At 37.7% G+C, this 24,365-nt stretch overlaps 1 protein-coding gene across 1 annotated transcript; it reads left to right on the plus strand.

Annotated features, from left to right (window-relative positions):
• Positions 1–13,979: 13,979 nt before the first annotated feature.
• LOC146469593 (uncharacterized) lies at positions 13,980–22,425 on the plus strand. The gene is made up of 4 exons (XM_085123251.1): positions 13,980–14,042; positions 17,901–17,988; positions 20,278–20,397; positions 21,602–22,425. The coding sequence occupies exons 2-4, from the start codon at positions 17,943–17,945 to the stop codon at positions 21,736–21,738; spliced, it is 303 nt and encodes a 100-aa protein (XP_084979377.1). The 5' UTR covers positions 13,980–14,042; positions 17,901–17,942; the 3' UTR covers positions 21,739–22,425.
• Positions 22,426–24,365: the final 1,940 nt, after the last annotated feature.

The raw sequence follows: 24,365 nt of genomic DNA on the forward strand, positions 1-24,365 counted from the left end.
AGCAAAACAAAGCTCTCCTTGTCTCTGCTGGATCCACAACGAGCCTGTCATTTTTCATGCCAGGAACAACTGGATAGAATAGCAGGTATTTTAAAGTTATGTCGACCTTTCGGAATGTGCTAAGAGGGTTTTGACAAAATATTCAAATTGAAACACCTCTGGGTTTTAATTCAGTAAGACTGAAATGAACAACGGAGTCTTGATACGTTGATGAATAAACACTGCGCGGCGGTCACACAACGTAAAGAAACCAGTTCACATACTATATAAAGAGGGAGAAACTAACTTTTTCCCCAGCTAATTCTTTAAATTGAGCGTAGAATGAATATTGAATATTTATAAAAACGCTGAGATTTTTTCATACTCAAGAAGAAGGCATGAAAGCTGGAAGAAATGTGGCCGCGTGCTGAATTTTTTTTAGGACGAAGGACGATATTGAAGCTTAGATCGGTCATCATCATCTATACAAGTTTATTGATAAACTACTCGTCCCCTGATCGGAATTCTCTAAGACTAGGAATTAAAGTGTTTTCCCTTTATAACTAACTGATAAAAGGACTGAGTCTGTGAAGTTACAATATAACTTGGGATGTGCGTTTAGCTATCTGCATTTTATTGCCGCAAGAACAAAATCACTCGTCAAAATGCTCCTAATAAATCCCGGGAATAAAACTCGGGCAGATAGGCAACCTCGCAAACCGGGTCGCTGACGAACCAAGAATACCCGCTGTTTTCCCAAGATCAGCTCTGCTTCGCTAATATCGCCGCATTCTGATAAGTGACAGCTCTCCAAATAAGTTGCTTTCAGAAGCAAAACAAAGCTCTCCTTGTCTCTGCTGGATCCACAATGAGTCTGTAATTTTTCATGCAGGGAACAACTGGATGGAATAGCAGAAATTTTTAAGTAATGCCAACCTTTGAGAATGTGCTAGGAGGGTTTTGACAATTATATTCAAATAGAAACACCTCTGTGTTTTAATTGAAAAAGACTGAAATGAACAACGGAGTCTTGACACGTTGATAACTAAACACTGCGTCACAAAACGTAAAGAAACCTGTTCACATATACTATAAGAGGGAGAAAGAAACTTTTTCCCCGACTAATTCGTTTTGGAGAGAATTTTTTACTACTGATCTTACACATAAAAACAAGAAAGGTAACGCTTTAAAGTGAGTGTTGAATATTTACCTTAAAATGATCAACTGTCAGCACGCAAAACAAACGCTGCTATAAAACATCGTGGGAGAGAAAAATAGCTCGAGGTTTCATTTAAAATACCAATAGTAGTGAGGGGTGCACCACGGTTTCCTCTTTTTCGCGGTGGTTTCTCATTAATACGCGGTGGCATACATAAACGACGATGACGTCACCACCTATTGTCTTGCTCACTCATTATAGGATGACGTCATATTTTATTTTAGCCTTACCAACAGGTTATGAACTGGTTTGACAGGTTTATCAATGATGTCATGCTCTATTTTTAACTTATGGCAGTCATGGGCATTATCACCGGTTTGACAGGTTTTTAAAGATATTTTTGGATACATGACATCATATAGTATATTACATACATACTTAATTGTATAGCTCCCCTTGGGGGGCTCTTCCGCCATACGTGAAAATAAAAATAATAATAATGAAAACTATTTACATTTGAATGATAATATAGAGAGAAAGAAAAAAAATACGATAAGCTCCAGGATCTACAATTTCTAAGCTAAAAAATCTGCATTCGAAAGTCTGTTTAGAAAGAACAAAAACCACCTCCACCTCCACCTCCACCACCACCACCACCACCGGTGGTGTTCCACCACCACCACCACCGGTGGTGGTGGTGAAACACCACCAGTGGTGGTGGTGGTAAAACACCACCGGTGGTGGTGGAGGTGGTAGTGGTAATGGTTTTCCCTGAGGAGGAGGAGGAAGAGAAGGCAAGGTCAGCAAAAACAGAACATGCCGTCATAACATTCAACTATTTGAAAAGAAAATTGAAATTCGCTGTTTGAATTATCCTTAATTTTCTTGCCGCCAATTAGACATCGTGGTAAAAACGTTTACAGATAACGATACCGCTGTCCACGTTAAGTTGCCGTAATGGAACCAATATATTCCCTTAAAAGAGCAACAATTAAACCAGACATAACCCGTTCTGAGGTATAGAAACAGATGACTTTTATAAACATACGAAAGCAAACTCGGCGATTCGGATATAGAGTTGAGAGTTACCTTAATTCCTTCAAAATCTCTGGTAGTTAAACAATTTTATATTTTTTTTTATTCTCTATTTAAAGGCAATAAAGTTCTTTTCAGGTCTCTCAAGAAATGTGTGTTGTTTAATAGCAAGCATTTAGTAGTCGCGTGTTTTGATTGTGTTTTAATTGATTATTTCTATGAACTTAAGCTGACTATTGTTTATGATAAGTTAATTGGCTTTTTCCGTAGAGTTTTTATGCAAATGTAGGTTTTGGTTTAAGTCACTACTTCTGCATAATAAGTGGCTAACGGACCGTGAAGAGAGGTTGCACAAGAACTTAAGTCTCTGATCTGAAGGCCAAAAGCGCATTGACCCTTGTTGACGTAAGTAAAGGTGGACAGCCATCAACATCAAACATAACCGACTTTACTGCGCCTTTCAATAACATACGGACTCTGAACTTCAACCCCAGCTTACGATTTGGGTATTTTACTGCCGTCAATCATAATTACGGCGACAAGCAACTGACCAGAAAAATACAGAAACCGACAAAGAGGATCGAAATCCGCCAATCACAGGGCACGAACATGACCTTTTGACCCTGTTGAGCCAAACGTTTTGTTTTCTACGAGGTCCGCTGCAGTGATTGACGGCAGTGAAAAGCGTAACGATTGATTGTGTTTTGAACTTCAGAGTCCGCATGTTATTGAAAGGCGCAGTAATTTGATATACATATTGCAAAATCTGTGTGTGTGTTTTAACACGCACAATTTAGGAGCAAGGAATTTATGAACCGGAACATTCTTAATCCGAGCGCTGTAATAAACAAAGACAACAAAAGACTGTATTAACTCTTTAATCCTCAACAAAGCTCAACCTGAAACGAATCTTTTTTAGTCATTAGGCGGGAAAGGTGCTTAGTTAATTTAGGCGAGAAACACAAACGACAAATATTATTCATTATCTCCGAGTTTTCGGTAAAAGTCAGGTTATATAGAGTGTCAGAAAAGGCCAAACACAAACCTGAAAAGCCAAAACCACAACAAAAGGGACAAAAGGAGACAAACGGGCCATTTGTAGTTATGTGCCTTTATTTTTCTTAGACACACGCGTGGGTGTCGCGCGTATTTGTTTTTTTTGTTCTTTCTAAACAGACTTCCGAATGCAGATTTTTTAGCTTAGAAATTGTAGATCCTGGAGCTTATCGTATTTTTTTTCTTTCTCTCTATATTATCATTCAAATGTAAATAGTTTTCATTATTATTATTTTTATTTTCACGTATGGCGGAAGAGCCCCTCAAGGGGAGTTATACAATTAAGTATTTATGTAATATACTATATGATGTCATGTATCCAAAAATATCTTTAAAAACCTGTCAAACCGGTGATACCGCCCATGACTACCTTTAGTTAAAAATAGAGCATGACATCATTGATAAACTTGTCAAACCAGTTCATAACCTGTTGGTAAGGCTAAAATAAAATATGACACCATCCTATATTGAGTGAGCAAGACAATAGGTGGTGACGTCATCGTCGTTAATGCATGCCACCGCGTATTAATGAGAAACCACCGCGAAAAAAAGGAAACCGTGGTGCGCCCCTCACTACTACCAATAGCAACATAGATCTTCTCTAAAATATGGCTGAATGGCCAGAAATATTTACCTGGTGATTATTATTGTATTTCTAAAAGAGTCCGGATCAGAATTGTGTCTATTGGTCTGACGGCTTTAGTTAAGTTTCGATTAAAAACCATGAATATTAGGGATATCGCGGACCTCTTTTAATACGGCACGCAGCGTAAAGTGCCCACAAATTTTATTCCATACATAAGTGGATTGGTGTTAGTGCGGATCAGAAATGTGTCTATCAGACCCTAAGTCAGGTCCCACTTTTGTGAAAATAGGTTTTAACTACTTGTATGTCACGTTTAATGAATTCTGAAGTTTAGGAGGAGGTATTTTGAAAAAATTGTAACTCAGTCAAAATTTCAGAGAAAACAAAAGTTAAACATTTAAATTATTATTGACAAATGGAACTTCAATGTGTAAAATATTCAAGCTGTTTGAGCAAGCCGAGGAATGACGTTTTGACAGCACCGGCGATGTACAGATAAATTGTAGAGCCCCCGAAGGTAAAATTGGGTAGTTTTGAGGTCACCTTGTAAACCGTCTCGCCAACAACTGAAAAAAAATCGCATTGAGTCAGTAAATGTGATATTTCTTTATGGGATATAATAATTGATGTTCAGAGAAAAAAATTAGCGAAATCGGTGAAAAGTCGAAATTTGCCTTCTCCGTTTTAACGCGGACAGCCTCTTAATTGTCAACTGAAGAACACGCTGAACGCACATCCCAAGTTATATTGTAGCTTTGTCCTTTTATGAGTTAGTTATAAAGGGAAATACTTTAATTCCTAGTCTTAGAGAATTACAATCAGGGGACAGGTAGTTTATCAATGAACTCGTATAGATGATGATGACGGATCTAAGCTTCAATATCGTCCTTCGTCCTAAAAAAATTCAGCACGCGGCCACATTTCTTCCACCTTTCATGCCTAACTTCTTCTTGAGTATGAAAAAATCTCGGCCTAATTAAAAGACAGTGTGTGCTGTGCCATGGCCAGACCAGTCTGCCTAATCTTCTATTGCTGTCTTTGTCGCTGGTATTTATCAACGCAAACTTTTGAAAACGCATACGTGTGAACGCATGCGATAAATTTATCAAATGTCCTTTGCTGACGATGCCTAATTAGTGATTTAAACTTTTGAATAGACTGATTTTACCAGGTAAAAGTAATGGCATGAAATAGTTGTTTTGTTTAAAGCCTACAAGGTGTTGAAAATCAACAAGAGTCAGTGCCCGCTCGTACCACGAGAAACTAAAATGACTGAATACCCTGGCCAAAGTTTCCTCAAGTTTGGATTCAAACTTACGCACACAATAATAAGAATAATAATAACCAAATAACCGAAAGTCCGAAGTAATAACTTTACTACTGATCGCAAGCAGAAGAAAAAGTTCTTGTATACTCAAGTTTTGCAAATAAGACGGTTTCAGTGTGCGTGCTGCAATCGCCCTTTGTCCAATTATCCTCACGCTTTGAAAATATCCAATAAAATGAAAGACAAGCGGGGGAGAATTCAGAAATTTCCCATTAGAGCGGAATTACTTTGAACCAGTCAAGTTTACAAACGATTAAAATGTTTTCATAGCTGTACTGTGTCTCTTAGATACCTTTACAATATAGCGTCGGTTATTCCCTAATTCCTACTAACGTCATCATGGTATATTTCTCAGCATACGTACGGCCGTGCGTCCATAAGATGAAATGTACAAATCAGACAAACTCGGGTTTCCATCGCTTAGTTTCTAAAAACGTTTGCCAAGCAGACATTTGTGTAGTAGCAATTCATCGCATTGACATAATTTTGCAATCAATCACAAATAAAACCTGCTCTCCGCGCACTACTTTTGATATTACTAAGTTATAAAAAAGGGTTTCTTGTATATATTGGGTTAAGATTGCACGTGGGAAGTTTGGAGAACATTCAACAAACTAGAGTTTCTCACAAACTCCTACGCTTGTGTTCTGCGTACAGCCATAAATAGATATACGGACACTATCAACGATTTTATCAAACAAGGCCGAGAACGCCTTCCAGCCTCATTTCATGTTCTCCACTATTTAAAAAAAAATGAATGTTGTCCTCTTCAAAACGATACTGCTGGAAAAACAGATAAGTGTACTGTTGTTTTCTAGAAAATACGGGTATCTGTGAGAGATGGTTCAGGTATCAAAGAATTTTGTTTCTGTCCACTTTTAATTTTCTTACTGTTGTGAGCCATGTACGTTTGTTATTTGTCAAAGTTCCGCCTCTGTGATGAGAACTTCCGGAATCCAACCCCGTCTTTCATTTCAATGTTTATTTTAAAAGTGTGAGGATAATTGGAAAAAGGACGATTCGCTAGTAGCAACCACATCGTAACCGGTTATTTGCAAAACTTGAGTATACTTGACATCTGTCCATTACTATACTATAAATTTCACCGTGAGTCTTGACACGTTGATAACTAAACACTGCGTCACAAAACGTAAAGAAACCTGTTCATATATACTATAAGAGGGAGAAAGAAACTTTTTCCCCAACTAATTCTTTGTTTTGGAGAGAATTTTTTACTACTGATCTTACTCATACAAACAAGAAAGGTAACGCTTTAAAGTGAGTGTTGAATATTTACCTTAAAATGATCAACTGTCGGCACCCAACTCAAACACTGCCATAGCACATCGTGGGAAAGAAAAATAGCTCGAGGTTTCATTTAAAATACCAATAACAAGATAGATCTTCTCTAAAATATGGCTGAATGGCCAGAAATATTTACCTGGTGATTATTATTATATTTCTAAAAGAGTCCGGATCAGAAATGTGTCTATCGGTCTGACGGCTTTATGTTAAGTTTCGATTGAAATCCATGAATATTAGGGATATCGCGGACCTCTTTTAATACGGCACGCAGCGTAAAGTGCCCACAAATTTTTATTCCATACATAAGTGGATTGGTGTTAGTGTGGATCAGAAATGTGTCTATCAGACCCTAAGTCAGGTCCCACTTTTGTGAAAATAGGTTTTAACTACTTGTATGTCACGTTTAATGAATTCTGAAGTTTAGGAGGAGGTATTTTGAAAAAATTGTAACTCAGTCAAAATTTCAGAGAAAACAAAAGTTAAACATTTAAATTATTATTGACAAATGGAACTTCAATGTGTAAAATATTCAAGCTGTTTGAGCAAGCCGAGGAATGACGTTTTGACAGCACCGGCCATGTAGAGATAAATTGTAGCGCCCCCGAAGGTAAAATTGGGTAGTTTTGAGGTCACCTTGTAAAGCGTCTCGCCAACAACGAAAAAAATCGCATTGAGTCAGTAAATGTGATATTTCTTTATGGGATATAATAATTGATGTTCATAGAAAAAAATCAGCGAAATCGGTAAAAAGTCGAAATTTGCCTTATCCGTTTTAACGCGGACAGCCTCTTAATTGTCAACTGAAGAACGCATTGAACGCACATCCAAGTTATATTGTAGCTTAGTCCTTTTATGAGTTAGTTATAAATGGAAACGCTTTAATTCCACCTCTTAGAGAATTACAATCAGGGGACAGGTAGTTTATCAATAAACTCGTATAGATGATGATGACAGATCTAAGCTTCAATATCGTCCTTCGTCCTAAAAAAATTTCAGCACGAGGCCACATTTCTTCCACCTTTCATGCCTAGCTTCTTCTTGAGTATGAAAAAATCTCGGCTTAATTAAAAGACAGTGTGTGCTGTGCCATGGCCAGACCAGTCTGCCTAATCTTCTATTGCTGTCTTTGTCGCTGGTATTTATCAACGCAAACTTTTGAAAACGCATACGTGTGAACGCATGCGATAAATTTATCAAATGTCCTTTGCTGACGATGCCTAATTAGTGATTTAAACTTTTGAATAAACTGATTTTACCAGGTAAAAGTAATGGCATGAAATAGTTATTTTGTTTAAAGCCTACAAGGTCTTAAAAATCAACAAAAAAAAGTGTTCGCTCGTACCACGAGAAACTAAAATGACTGAATACCCTGGCCAAAGTTTCCTCAAGTTTGGATTCAAACTTACGCACACAATAATAAGAATAATAATAACCAAATAACCGAAAGTCCGAAGTGATAACTTTACTACTGATCGCCAGTAGAAGACAAAGTTCTTGTATACTCAAGTTTTGCAAATAAGACCGTTTCAGTGTGGTTGCTGCAATCGCCCTTTGTCCAGTTATCCTCATGCTTTGAAAATATCCAATAAAATGAAAGACAAGCGGGGAAGGATTCAGAAATTTCCCATTAGAGCGGAATTGCTTTGAACCAGTCAAGTTTACAAACGATTAAAATGTTTTCATAACTGTACTGTGTCTCCTAGATATCTTTACGATATAGCGTGCGTTATTCCCTAATTCCTACCAACGTCATTATGGTATATTTCTCAGCATAAGTACGGCTGTGCGTCCATAAGATGAGGTGTACAAATCAGACAAACTCGGGTTTCCATCGCTTAGCTTTTAAAAACGTTTGCCAAGCAGACATTTGTGTAGCAGCAATTCATCGCATTGACATAATTTTGCAATCAATCACAAATAAAACCTGCTCTCCGCGCATTACTTTTGATATTACTAAGTTATAAAAATGGGGTTCTTGTATATATTGGGTGGAGATTGCACGTGGGAAGTTTGGAGAACATTCAACAAACTAGAGTTTCTCACAAACTCCTACGCTTGTCCTCTGCGTACAGCCATAAATAGATAAACGGACACTATCAACAATTTTATCAAATAAGGCCAAGAACGCCTTCCAGCCTCATTTCATGTTCTCCACTATTTAAAAAAAAAATGAATGTTGTTCTCTTCAAAACGATACTGCTGGAAAAACAGATAAATGTAGTGTTGTTTTCTAGAAAATACGGGTATCTGTGAGAGATGGTTCAGGTATCAAAAAATTTTGTTTCTGTCCACTTTTAATTTTCTTATTGTTGTGAGCCATGTACGTTTGTCATTTGTCAAAGTTCCGCTTCTGTGATGAGAACTTCCGGAATCAAACCCCGTCTTTCATTTCAATGTTTATTTTAAAAGTGTGAGGATAATTGGAAAAAGGACGATTCGCTAGTAGCAACCACAACGTAACCGGTTATTTGCAAAACTTGAGTATACTTGACATCTGTCCATTACTATACTATAAATTTCACCGTGAGTCTTGACACGTTGATAACAAAACACTGCGTCACAAAACGTAAATAAACCAGTTCACATATACTATAAGAGGGAGAAAGAAACTTTTTCCCCAACTAATTCTTTGTTTTGTAGATAATTTTTTACTACTGATCTTACTCATACAAACAAGAAAGGTAACGCTTTAAAGTGAGTGTTGAATATTTCCCTTAAATGGTCAACTGTCAGCACGCAACTCAAACACTGCTATAGCACATCGTGGGAAAGAAAAATAGCTCGAGGTTTCATTTAAAATACCAATAACAAGATAGATCTTCTCTAAAATATGGCTGAATGGCCAGAAATATTTACCTGGTGATTATTATTGTATTTCTAAAAGAGTCCGGATCAGAAATGTGTCTATCGGTCTGACGGCTTTATGTTAAGTTTCGATTGAAATCCATGAATATTAGGGATATCGCGGACTTCTTTTAATACGGCACGCAGCGTAAAGTGCCCACAAATTTTATTCCATACATGAGTGGATTGGTGTTAGTGCGGATCAGAAATGTGTCTATCAGACCCTAAGTCAGGTCCCACTTTTGTGAAAATAGGTTTTAACTACTTTTATGTCACGTTTAATGAATTCTGGAGTTTAGGAGGAGGTATTAACTCAGTCAAAATTTCAAATAAAACAAAAGTTAAACATTTAAATTGTTATTGACAAATGGAACTTCAATGTGTAAAATATTCAAGGAATGAGGAATGACGTTTTGACAGCACCGGCGATGTAGAGATAAATTGTAGCGCCCCCGAAGGTAAAATTGCGTAGTTTTGAGGTCACCTTGTAAACCGTCTCGCCAACAACGAAAAAATTCGCATTGAGTCAGTAAATGTGATATTTCTTTATGGGATATAATAATTGATGTTCATAGAAAAAAATCAGCGAAATAGGTAAAAAGTCGAAATTTGCCTTATCCGTTTTAACGCGGACAGCCTCTTAATTGTCAACTGAAGAACACGCTGAACGCACATCCCAAGTTATATTGTAACTCAACAGACTCAGTCCTTTTACGAGTTAGTTATTAATAGAAACGCTTTAATTCCTAGTCTTAGAGAATTACAATCTGGGGACAGGTAGTTTATCAATAAACTCGTATAGAGATGATGACAGATCTAAGCTTCAATATCGTCCTTCGTCCTAAAAAAAATTCAGCACGCGGCCACATTTCTTCCACCTTTCATGCCTAGCTTCTTCTTGAGTATGAAAAAATCTCGGCTTAATTAAAAGACAGTGTGTGCTGTGCCATGGCCAGACCAGTCTGCCTAATCTTCTATTGCTGTCTTTGTCGCTGGTATTTATCAACGCAAACTTTTGAAACGCGTGTGAACGCATGCGATAAATTTATCAAATGTCCTTTGCTGACGATGCCTAATTAGTGATTTAAACTTTTGAATAAACTGATTTTACCAGGTAAAAGTAACGGCATGAAATAGTTGTTTTGCTTAAAGCCTACAAGGTGTTGAAAATCAACAAGAGTCAGTGCCTGCTCGTACCACGAGAAACTAAAATGACTGAATACCCTGGCCAAAGTTTCCTCAAGTTTGGATTCAAACTTACGCACACTTAATAAGAATAATAATAACCAAATAACCGAAAGTCCGAAGTGATAACTTTACTACTGATCGCCAGCAGAGGATAAAGTTCTTGTATACTCAAGTTTTGCAAATAAGACCGTTTCAGTGTGGTTGCTGCAATCGCCCTTTGTCCAATTATCCTCACGCTTAAAAATATCCAATAAAATGAAAGACAAGCGGGGGAGGATTCAGAGATTTCCCATTAGAGCGGAATTACTTTGAACCAGTCAAGTTTACAAACGATTAAAATGTTTTCATAGCTGTACTGTGTCTCTTAGATATCTTTACGATATAGCGTCCGCTATTCATTAATTCCTACTAACGTCATCATGGTATATTTGTCAGCATACGTACGGCCGTGTGTCCATAAGATGAAGTGTACAAATCAGACAAACTTGGGTTTCCATCGCTTAGTTTTTAAAAACGTTTGCCAAGCAGACATTTGTGTAGCAGCAATTCATTGCATTGACATAATTTTGCAATCAATCACAAATAAAACCTGCTCTCCGCGCACTACTTTTGATATTACTAAAGGGGTTCTTGTATATATTCGGTTAAGATTGCACAGGGGAAGTTTGGAGAATTTTCAAGAAACTAGAGTTTCTCACAAACTCCTACGCTTGTGCTCTGCGTACAGCCATAAATAGATATACGGACACTATCAACAATTTTATCAAACAAGGCCAAGAACGCCTTCCAGCCTCATTTCATGTTCTCCACTATTTAAAAAAAAAATGAATGTTGTCCTCTTCAAAACGATTTTGCTGAAAAAACAGATAAGCGTAGTGTTGTTTTCTAGAAAATACGGGTATCTGTGAGAGATGGTACAGGTATCAAAGAATTTTGTTTGTGTCCACTTTTAATTTTTCCAATCGTTGTGAGCCATGTACGTTTATTATTTGTCAAAGTTCCGCATCTGTGATGAGAACTTCCGGAATCAAACCCCGTCTTTCATTTCAATGTTTATTTTAAAAGTGTGAGGATAATTGGAAAAAGGACGATTCGCTAGTAGCAACCACAACGTAACCGGTTATTTGCAAAACTTGAGTATACTTGACATCTGTCCATTACTATACTATAAATTTCACCGTGAGTCTTGACACGTTGATAACTAAACACTGCGTCACAAAACGTAAATAAACCAGTTCACATATACTATAAGAGGGAGAAAGAAACTTTTTCCCCAACTAATTCTTTGTTTTGTAGATAATTTTTTACTACTGATCTTACTCATACAAACAAGAAAGGTAACGCTTTAAAGTGAGTGTTGAATATTTCCCTTAAATGGTCAACTGTCAGCACGCAACTCAAACACTGCTATAGCACATCGTGGGAAAGAAAAATAGCTCGAGGTTTCATTTAAAATACCAATAACAAGATAGATCTTCTCTAAAATATGGCTGAATGGCCAGAAATATTTACCTGGTGATTATTATTGTATTTCTAAAAGAGTCCGGATCAGAAATGTGTCTATCGGTCTGACGGCTTTATGTTAAGTTTCGATTGAAATCCATGAATATTAGGGATATCGCGGACTTCTTTTAATACGGCACGCAGCGTAAAGTGCCCACAAATTTTATTCCATACATAAGTGGATTGGTGTTAGTGCGGATCAGAAATGTGTCTATCGGACCCTAAGTCAGGTCCCACTTTTGTGAAAATAGGCTTTAACTACTTTTATGTCACGTTTAATGAATTCTGGAGTTTAGGACGAGGTATTAACTCAGTCAAAATTTCACAGAAAACAAAAGTTAAACATTTAAATTATTATTGACAAATGGAACTTCAATGTGTAAAATATTCAAGCTGTTTGAGCAAGCCGAGGAATGACGTTTTGACAGCACCGGCGATGTAGCGATAAATTGTAGCGCCCCCGAAGGTAAAATTGGGTAGTTTTGAGGTCACCTTGTAAACCGTCTCGCCAACAACAAAAAAAATCGCATTGAGTCAGTGAATGTGATATTTCTTTATGGGATATAATAATTGATGTTCATAGAAAAAAATCAGCGAAATCGGTAAAAAGTCGAAATTTGCCTTATCCGTTTTAACGCGGACAGCCTCCTTATTGTCAACTGAAGAACACGCTGAACGCACATCCCAAGTTATATTGTAACTTAACAGACTCAGTCCTTTTACGAGTTAGTTGTAAAGGGAAACGCTTTAATTCCTAGTTTTAGAGAATTACAATCAGGGGACGTTTAGCTTATCAATAAACTCGTATAGATGATGATGAGGGATCTAAGCTTCAATATCGTCCTTCGTCCTAAAAAAAATTCAGCACGCGGCCACATTTCTTCCACCTTTCATGCCTAGCTTCTTCTTGAGTATGAAAAAATCTCGGCTTAATTAAAAGACAGTGTGTGCTGTGCCATGGCCAGACCAGTCTGCCTAATCTTCTATTGCTGTCTTTGTCGCTGGTATTTATCAACGCAAACTTTTGAAACGCATGTGAACGCATACGATAAATTTATCAAATGTCCTTTGCTGACGATGCCTAGTTAGTGATTTAAACTTTTGAATAAACTGATTTTACAAGGTAAAAGTAATGGCATGAAATAGTTGTTTTGTTTAAAGCCTACAAGGTGTTGAAAATCAACAAGAGTCAGTACCCGCTCGTACCACGAGAAACTAAAATGACTGAATACCCTGGCCAAAGTTTCCTCAAGTTTGGATTCAAACTTACGCACACAGTAATAAGAATAATAATAACCAAATAAGAATCCGAAAGTCCGATGTGATAACTTTGCTACTGATCACGAGCAGAAGACAAAGTTCTCGTATACTCAAGTTTTGCAAATAAGACGGTTTCAGTGTGGTTGCTGCAATCGCCCTTTGTCCAATTATCCTCACGCTTTGAAAATATCCAATAAAGCGGGGGAGGATTCAGAAATTTCCCATTGAGTGGAATTACTTTGTATCAGTCAAGTTTACAAACGATTAAAATGTTTTCATGGCTGTACTGTGTCTCTTAGATACCTTTACAATATAGCGTCCGCTATTCCCTAATTCCTACTAACGTCATCATGGTATATTTCTCAGCATAAGTACGGCCGTGTGTCCATAAGATGAAGTGTACAAATCAGACAAACTCAGGTTTCCATCGCTTAGTTTTTAAAAACGTTTGCCAAGCAGACATTTGTGTAGCAGCAATTCATCGCATTGACATAATTTTGCAATCAATCACAAATAAAACCTGCTCTCCGCGCACTACTTTTGATATTACTAAGTTATAAAAATGGGGTTCTTGTATATATTGGGTTAAGATTGCACGTGGGAAGTTTGGAGAACATTCAAGAAGCTAGTAGCAACCACAACGTAATCAATTATTTGCAAAACTTGAGTATACTTGACATCTGTCCATCACTATACTATAAATATCACCGTGATTTTACTCAGTTGGTCAGAAGCAAGTTATCACTTCGGCCTTGCGGATCTTAAGGTTTGTTCCTAACAGCTGACTTTGCTGAGTGAAGGTGAGTGGAGAATAGGAATGGTAGTTCTCTCCATATATTCTCAGAAACAGTGAGAGCACTGGCGATTGAACAGTCTGTTTGATAACAGGAGTCTCGCCGAGATTCGCTTTTTGATTCGAACTGTTTTTTTTTTTTTCACATCTTGGTGGGTCGAGCCTATCACAAAGTCTCGGAGAAGTAGTGCCCACTGGAATAAAAGGTTGAGGTCTCATGTAGTACTACTGTCTCGCAAAATAAGTTGGAATTGGCCAATCGCTTCACCGAGCTCATTCTCGCTGTTGGAAAGCAAAACCATTTCTTTAATTCTGTTTTAAGTTCGTACGTCTTTTCAAACAAAAAACGATATTCTAATCTCTCGACATACTACAATCGATAAATAAGTTAGTTCTTGATTTTAAACACCAGGATTTGAACCCAGCAATTTTTTTTGCCATCCACCTGCCTAAGTCTTAATCGCCTGGTTTAATCAGTTGCACCAAATACCATAGGACACTGAACATGCCCCAGTAAGCCACGGCTTGGCATTCGCTAAAGCGAGTATCGCCTGCGTTCACACATATAGCTAACTTTAATGGTTTACAATACAACAAAGGAAAACTAATGTATTAAGGAAACTTTATGGGGCTACTTAGATTAATATACGTTTTCAAAAGGTTTCGTTGTTCAATACGGGCGCTACTGGAGGGATGGAAGCATTCAAGCCGACTTGTCTGTCTCGTCGCGTATCAAGAAATGGTTCATCACACCCTTAAACAAAAGTGCATTGTTGTGTTTTGTGCTGAGGGAGTTGAGCCGAGACTTGGCGAAGATGAGTTTTTCATTATCGGGAGTTTGTAGGCGTGTGCTAAAGTTCCATTGCGAATGAGACACTACTCGTTTTTTTTTTTTGGCTCCTCTTCGCCTTCCCCGTTACTGTTTTATAGCAGCGCACTTTAGAGGAAGGTGCGCGCCGTATTTTTTAAAATTGCTTTCTTTGTTTCTTATCGCTTTAATTGCAATGAAATGTGCTGTACTGTCTATTAGTCAGTCAGTTTCAGCCGCTTAATGTCCGTCGTTAGACGTATGCCTTCCCCATTGACCTCCACTGGACCACGTTTTGAGCGACACGGTGCCAGTGCTTTAAGAAACTATCTAAATCGTCCCTCCATCTCGTCCTTGGTCTTCCTCGGTTCCTTGTGTGTCCCCGGGGCGTCCAGAACGTAATGAGGCTTGTTCAACGGTTTATATCTGTTCTTCTCGCTACATGACCAACCCAATTCCATTTGATATCTCGTACTTTGGTTTTTTCACGTATCCATTGACCTGTTTTACGATCTCGCCAGTACTGTCTGTACTACACGTTAATACTTTAAATTTAAAAGCACATACCCTTCTTTTTCTAAACGAGCGGAAGACTGACTCAAGCTCTATTCAAACTAGGCGGGGGTTATTTGATGCTTAAGGAGAAAGCGTGAAATAGCGCGAGTGCCGCATGCTCGATGTTTTTGTATTACTATTATTTTTTGAAAGAAGAAAATAATAAAAGGAAGAGAGCTTTGATGATATATAAAGTTAACTTGTCCAGACTTTGTATTGATAATTTTTCTTAAACTTAAGAATTCACAACCCATACGCGTTTACATATATAGCTTCGATCTCTGTGGTATGTTGCACGACAGCACAGTGGCCTTTCAATACCGTTGTAGCCAATATATTTTTACATCAGCTCTTTCATGAAACGATTCAATGTAAACAGACGGTGTTCCTGCAAAGTCCAAATGGTGTTGCGCATTAGATGCATGGCTCTGACGAAAGCCGTATTTAGGCCAACAAAACACGTTTAATTAAACCAGGTTTAACAAAATGAAAATAGGTAAAGGAAAGCTGAACCATTGGCTTCGACATAGGATTCAAGTAAACTTTAACTTATGCTTTCACTTGTACTAAATCTGTGGTCGACAAATATCCGAAAGCAGCTTTTATGAAGGAAACAATTTTAAACTGTTTTTTAACTAATCAGCTTTTAAACGTGTTTAAGAGGCTGTCCGCGTTAGAACGGATAAGGCAAATTTTGGTTTTTCACCGATTTCGCTGATTTTTTCTATGAACTTCAATCATTATATTCCATAAACAAATATCAAATTTACTGAGCTCAATGCGATTTTTTTCGTTGTTGACGAGACGGTTTACAAGGTGACCTCAAAACTACCCAATTTACCTTTGGGGACTCTACAATTTATCTATACATTGCCGGTGCTGCCAAAACGTCATTCCTTGCTCAAACAGCTAAAATATTTTACACATAAAAGTTCTATTTCTCAGTAACATCTTAAATGGTTAACTTTTGTTTTCTGTGAAATTTTGACTGAGTTACAATGTTTTCAAAATACCTCCTTGTAAACTTTAGAACGCATTAAACGTGACATACATGTAGTTAAAGCCTATTTTCACAAAAGTGGGACCTGACTTAGGGTCAAGTCTACTTTAACTCAAAAGCACTAACACCAATCTACTAATGTATGGAATAAGATTTGTGGGCACTTTACGCTGCTTGCCGTACAGGGCTCCGCGATTTTCCCAATATTCACGGATTTCAATCGACACTAAACATAAAGCCGTCAGACCGATAGCGTGAGACACATTTCTGAACCGAACTGTTTTAGAAATACCATAATAATCACTAGGTAAATATTTCTGGCCATTTAGCCATATTTTAGAGAAGATCTATCTTGTTATTGGTATTTTAAATGAAACCTCGAGCTATTTTTCTTTTCCACGATGTGCTATAGCAGTGTTTGTCTTGCGTGACTGATAGTTGTTCATTTCAAGGTAAATATTCAACATTTATTCTACGTTCACTTTAAAGCGTTACCTTTCTTGTTTGTATGAGTAAGATCAGTAATTAAAAATTCTCTCCAAAACAAAGAATTAGTAGGGGAAAAAGTTTCTTTCTCCCTCTTATAGTATATGTGAACTGCTTTCTTTACGTTTTGTGACGCAGTGTTCAGTTATCAACGTTCAAGACTTCGTTGTTCATTTCAGTCTTATTCAATTAAAACACAGAGGTGTTTCAATTTGAATATTTTGTCAAAACCCTTCTAGCACATTCCCAAAGGTTGGCATTACTTAAAAATTTCTGCTATTCCATCCAGTTGTTCCCTGCATGGAAAATTAGAGATTCATTGTGGATCCAGCAGAGACAAGGAGATCTTTGTTTTGCTTTCTGAAAGCAACTTATTTGGCGAGGTGTCACTTATCAAAATGCGGCGATATTGGCGAAGCAGGGCTAATCTTGGGAAAAGAGCGGGCATTCGTGGCTCGTCAGCGACCCAGTTTGCGAGCTTGCCTATCTGCCCGAGTTTTTGCCGGGATTTATTAGGAGCATTTTGACGAGTGATTTTCTTCTTGCGGAAGAAGTGCAGATAGCTAGGCATATAGATGCAGCGACAAAATAATTTACATAAGTTCTCTCATCCATGGAATAGGATAATCACAGATTGCGTTAAATATTACAGGTAATACTAGAGATGGATCAACTCAGGTGAACAGGTGAACACGTTTTTTTAAGGTCAAGTAATTGGAACCACATTGGGCTGGTTTATATCTATATATCAATTAATCTCAACCGCAAATTGATTTGTATATTTTTTTTAATTGTAAGTTGTTATAGCTGTGTGTGTGGTCTCCTTTGTGGCTAAGAAAAGCCAGTTGATGCATTCTAAATCTCCTACACATTTTTCCATGTAACTTTGGGAAAGTGAGTTGTTGGTATAACTACCTATTTTTTCAAGACAATAACGGGAGAAATAGTGTTAATTTGATAATATATTTTCATGTTATGAGCAATAAATAGGAAGTATTATTTCAATTATTTTCCAGTGAACTAAGCTTTACAGCAAGATTATTGACATAACCGCAAACATGAAGACCCTCGTGTTGCTCTGTCTTGTCGTTCTTCTTCCAGCGGGTAAGTTCAATTTACCAGATATTCTTATTGGAGAAACTTTTGTCTCATACCGAGGTAGAAGTCCAATGCATCACTTTCCCTGAATAATTCGCCTTTTCGCCATGTCTACATTTGCATCTACATATTTTAGTTGCAAGATCCTTACTTGGGCAGTTCGCGAGTTGAGTGTAGTGATCTACAAGTGAAATAACGCCATACAAAAGGGGGACTGCAAATTTTAACTGATAGTTAATTGTAATTGGCAAGAATTATTCTTGGCCGAACACGAACACGTTGACCCGGTGAAGATATTGACCTGTAAAGCCCGGTTAATGTTGACAAAAGACCAAATACGTTGGGTCGGATGGGACTAAAGAACATATTCGACGTTTGAAGTACGAACTACTTCCACATTTTAGAACTCATAAAATTTACATTTGAGAGCTTTTTGTTTCAAAAACGGCATTTTGACCGATAATTCTACCTGGACTATAATAAAGCACGTGCACGTGCAGCAAAATGTACTAGGGTATTATTATAACTAGTATACCCATAGTTAATTGACGGACTGGTTATGAAACTTTGCCATGAAAACAATGGTGCTGCAGTTTAAGTTGGAAGGGCCGCGACCGTGCACTTTCCTTTTTTTTAACTGTTCACACCACAGTTGAATATCTTAGCAGGAACGTTTCTATTGGTCAGTTGCTCCAACACATTTCAAAATCTATTGTAGTTTGTGCACGGTCAAGGCCAAAAACGCTAACAAAAACATATAACAAATGAGTTTGTCAAGCTTCATAACCATTGCCCTTTATTAACTATGGTATGCTCTCGTGGGGAAGGAGACGAGTTAAGAACTGTTATGTTGAGAATAGGAAGGGAAGGTTGAAAGAATTGAAAGTGAGTGGCGCATTGTGCCTTTGTGAAGCGTGAAGCAAAATAACTCAGAAAGGGCAAATAACATGAAGAACAGCTCAAAGTGTGTATTTAATGGCATGTTTAACGTCGCGTAATAAGAACTGAGAAATGAAACGCGTCAAGCTTGCCATTTAAAAAAAATATCCAGTGCAACATTTGAAGTAATATATCAAACACGAGAAGGCGTTTTCATCACACTTTCGAGTGTTTGATATGGCTTCTCAAATGATTAATAATTCTTGGAGAAATTCAAGGCTAAAGTTGGCAAAATTTTATGGTAATTAGGAACACATATCCAAACCACGGTCACAGTAGTGATTTTCTTTGTTTTCTCTTGATGAATTATTAATGAGTTTGAGAAAAATCATTCACATATTCAAGAGTTTAAGCTCAGCTGAAATGCTGCTAAATAAATTGTAATCAGAGATAATATGGAAGATTGCACGATTGGAAATATGCTGTCTCGACACTACCCACAAATCCGTTGGGTCTCATCATTCACGGTTGATGTTTTTCAGGTGTCTACGTTTTTGCAATCGAGTGATTTCAGTTTAAAAATCTTAATCTGTTTTAGTAAATGATTAAACGATTTCAGTAAACTCACAAAAAGAACTTATGAGCTTTGAGCTCTCAAAGTAAACAGCTTATCTCTGACGGACATTTCTAATTTAATTGATGTTTGACCGCGGTCAACACTAAAACGACGAAAACGTACGAGGGCTTTTGAAAACGCTTTCCAAAGTGGAGAATCGGGTTAAGAGTGGAAGGAAGAAATGGAGCCTTCCGTAACGCTGACGTCGCATTGCAGTCGCCGATAGTATCGCGGGTATCTTAATCTTGCGCAATTTCGTACATCTGGCCCTTTGGCCAGCGGTTGGTCCCCAGGAGAGACTGTGGGGAACTGGAATTTTATTACCGCAGGATTTCTGCGGTAAAACAATCCAAGCCATTGCGGAGTAGCCAATCACAAAAATTTTAACAAAATTCCAGTTCCCCAGAGTTTCTCCTGGCGACTAACCGCTGGCCAAACAATCTCAGGACTCTGGGTACGAGATTAAATCTTGCACACAAAACAACAAAAAAAGCTCGGGAAGCAAGTGTGGAAGCAGATGTTTTTTTCCGTTTGTATATCCGCTAAAAACAAAAGGTTTTGAAAACACATAAGTGTTGAAGGTGTCTTAGAGGTTATGAAGATGCAACTGATCATGGCTTCGTACATGTAGGAGAGTGTTGCATACACAGTAAGTTCCAGTAAGAAACAAGCTCACAAGTTGAGACATATTCTTAGATTCCGGGATTCGGGTGAAATTCAGACGTTATAGTTTCATTTGGCTACCTCATGAAAGAGTGAACGTGGAGTTTTTTTTTTTGTTGTTTTGTTTTTTGTTTCAGTCTCGATGTCGTGTGTTGACAAGTCGCCTTCCTGTCAATATTGGGCACTCAGAGGCGAATGCACCAAGAGTCCCGGCTACATGAATACCAACTGCTGTTTATGGTGCGACCATCTTAACGGTAAGTACAGTGCCATTGTCAAATTTAGAGTATGTTTGATTTGCGTTATGCGAGAAATGAAAACGCAGTCTTTCATCAATCACTTTCTTTTATAAGAAAGTCGAGCATGGCATGGGTCACAATTTTAAGAACATGTTGATAACATACCCAGTCATGAAATTTACTTAAGAATTGTAGTTTTTCATTCTTCCAAAAATGACGTTTCGAGGGCCGTCGCAAAGAATGTAAACAAAGCGATCTCAACAAGTTCCTACATTGAGTGTTTTTTGAACATGAATATCAAAAATATCTTCAAATTTTAAAAAGCTTCCCTTGAAATATATCTTCAATGGAGCCAATCAAAAGCTCTCTGACGTGCATTTAGTTCTAAGAGAGCTATACCAAGATACCTAAAATATCTTTTTTTCGAAATGCGCTGCATGCAAATGTAAGAACCTAGAAAAGCTGACATGTCGGGGAGTTTAACTAACAGTGCAATAACAGTTTTTTAGTGAACACTAACATGATTGTGGAATCAACATTAAAATTATAGGACTGATACACTAACACTTAGGAGTAAGATTCTGTGGCAGTTAGAATGCTTGTGAAGGCAGACTAGAGAGAGATTAATTGGAAAAAGATGCTGGTTAACCAACCCTGCTCTTTAGAAACTCTCTCCATGCAAATCCTCACAAATTTTTCAACATTATAAGGGCTGCCATAAAACCTAACACTTTGAGGAGACACAAATAAACAGCAACAATAGCAACTACTGCAAGTACGTCATCCGAATCCCCGGATGCAAATGACTGAGATCGAATTCCTTTTTTTCTCTTTGGAGAAAAAATCTTCCTTATTTCCCATACTATTACTTGCTGACTAACGCTGAAGCAGTTTTAAGTTAAGACAAAATAATGACGCACCATTGCCAAACCACAACAGTCAGACACGGATGCGTTTCGTTGGGATGATCCAGATCAGGATCAATGATCCAAGATCACTCGGATCATGGTGCATCAAAGGAACCGAGAAATCCACTCTGGCCAAGGATTCGTCAATTCCTCTGATGGACCATGATCCAAGTGATCTTGGATCATTGATCCTGATCGGGATTATCCCAAAGAAACGCACCCTAAATTAATAAGTCTCCAATTAGAAAGATGAGAAATATGTGGAAATTACCGTATCTCTTATTGTAAAATAAATTTGACACCTCTTTTGATAGATTTAAAAAGCCAAGATTGTACTAACAGCCACAGTAGCTGTTCTGGCTGGGCAAACAGAGGCGAGTGCTGTAAAAATCCTGCTTACATGATGGACAAGTGTTGTCAATCTTGCAAGGACAAGGGTAAGTGTAAATGATAGAATTTTACTAGATTTCCTCGTGGGAAAATGCAATTACAAAAGATAAAAGGCTAAAATTGTGGGTGGGAAGTTAAAAAAAGAGTAAAAGCTTGACCAGGAACCCAAACGTACAGTATTTAGCAAGCTTGATTTTCAGAGGCTTAAGGAGGGTAACAATTAAAGTGCATGAAGTATTTTGTGCCACTTCTGCTGAAATTTATTCTGGGAATCGGTCACGATGGATATTTTTTTTCAATTTCCAAGTTAAATTTCAGTTTTTGCGCATATTCTCTGATAGATGGGGAGATATTCTTAAATTTACAGCAATAAATATAATACCTTGCGAGGAGCAAACAGTGGCTTACTAAAATATCATTTTTCTCTCCTCTAAAACCTAAACATTGATAGATATCCAAAACATGTGAGGCTGGTATCAAATGGATTAAGACGAGAAAACAATGGACCCTTCCCCAAAAGGTTTTCGTTACCGAGCATTCCCAGATAAGATGGATTAATGTTTCCTTATCTGTTTTGTACAAATAGCAAAGAGCAGATTCTGAAATTCCTATTTTAAATAGAAAGGAATTTGTTGCTATACGTCTGTGGAGAAATTTGAACTGGAAGTTCCTTATCTTAGTACTGAGCGTACACAACCTTGGTAGTAGATAAACCGACCTCCAGCTCAAATCCTCCACCACTTCAAGGTCACAGATGGTTTCATGGTTGTCACATTAACTTCAATTTATATTACATATGAATTGGCTTGTCCACGAATAGCTATAGCTAACACCTCGACGCAGAAAATAAAATAGGTAAAGCGAGAGCGGGCAGCCCTGCCTTACTCATCTACCTAAACCAAAAAACCCCCCGACCATCCATTATTTATTATGCAGCTTTGGTTAATATTTATAATTATATAATATTACATAATTTGAATCGTGGGAAAATGTTGCGATCATTTGGTGATAGGTCTTTTGCCGCCACGGCTCCTACATTGTGGAATGCTTTACCTCTTGCGATACAGGAATCTAGATCACTTCAGCAGCTTTAATCCTCATTGAAAACTTATCTTTTTAAATTCGCTTGTGATGCCTAGTTAAATTAATATAACTAAAATCTATCATACTGTCATACTGTAATGCGCCTTTGATCATTCTTTGTTAAAGGCACAATATAAGTTATTAACTGTTATTATTATTATTGTTATTGTTATTAATCAGGCCTCATTCTTTGCACTTGTCAGGGGCACCCAACAACAGTTTTCTCTCAGATCCTTTGAAACGCTATTTTAGGCTATCTGGAGTGCCTTTAAAGCTCTGCAGGTTCATTTTAGGCTGCGCTATAATATTTTTATCTGTTTGGTCATTCTAGGGGAACTTCGGTCTTTTCGAAATTACTAGGGCATTTTTGTCCATTTCCCGAAAACCTTAGGTCTTATTTTCTTTCGGAAAATCTTAGCTGACCATTTTTCGGTACCCGAATCGACATTTTTATCAATCCGAAAACACTAGGCCTTAAATTTTCCATATCACGAAAGTTCGAGGTGAAAATTCCCCTCAGAAAATTGTAGGGGATGAAGGACCTTCCGAGCAGATAATTTACCGAAACGATCCGTTGGGTGCCCCTGACTTGTTAACTATCTTAATCAGTTGGAATTTTTTAAACAGCAATGATGCCAACTGCCTCAGAGGGAGAATAAGTTTGTGTTATTTCTCATGATCAAAGTTACATTATGCCCAATTGGGCAACTGAAGTCACTTATTAAAATTGTTTTATAAACTAAACAAACGAACTCAAAGTTGTTTAAAAAATTCTGGTGTCATATTCTTAGGAGGAGCGAACAAAGTCTGAAAACGTCAAGATTTTGGTCAAAGTAGCCAAGCATCCTTTACCTGGTAACTCTTTAGGCTAAGGGTAATTTATAATTTATAATAGTGTAATTTGTCTTTGATCATTTTTCTGTCTTTTTGCCTTTCAGGTTACACGTTTCCTTAACCTCCAACGCTGAAAGAAGTAAAGCACCCCCTGGTCACCAGTTAAATTTAATATCGTTATATATGTGCTTTAAATGCAGCATTGGGAATTATGAAATAGTGCTGATTTGATGTCTTATGGTGAAATAAAAAAAGGGTATATCTCCACTGATCATTGAAAGCACTTGGTTGTTGTTGTTGTTGTTAGTTTTTGGGGGGGGAGGGGGGAGGGGGCATGATTTTCTAATAAACCCACTCAATCCCATGCCACCCCTCCAGGCAATAGATCGAAAGACCAGCGTTCCAGTAGACTTGCACCTTTATCCTTATAACCTGCAGGAGTTTACCGGTTGACCGAGTCAACTCTGTGTCCGAGTCAAATCCGAGTCAGAGTCATGTTACCGAGTCACTGGTCTGCGGGGTTTTTTTTTACTAATACCAAAAGTATTACGAAAATATCGCTTTGAATAGGACGTTTCTTTTGCCAAATTCTTTCATGGTCCAACAAGATACGACTTCTATGCGACACTGAATGCTTGATGGAGGAAACCATTGGTTTTGGAAGTTCGAACGCGCAGATGCACAACCAACCATGTAAGACGTTGCAAACGGTGCAGGTGGCCCAAAGGCTTCTTGTGCAATTTGTAATCAGCGGATAATCAGGGCCTAGTT

The sequence above is a fragment of the Pavona decussata genome, unplaced genomic scaffold (assembly GCF_977016875.1).
Source record: "Pavona decussata unplaced genomic scaffold, jaPavDecu1.1 SCAFFOLD_122, whole genome shotgun sequence".
Lineage (NCBI taxonomy): Eukaryota > Metazoa > Cnidaria > Anthozoa > Scleractinia > Agariciidae > Pavona > Pavona decussata.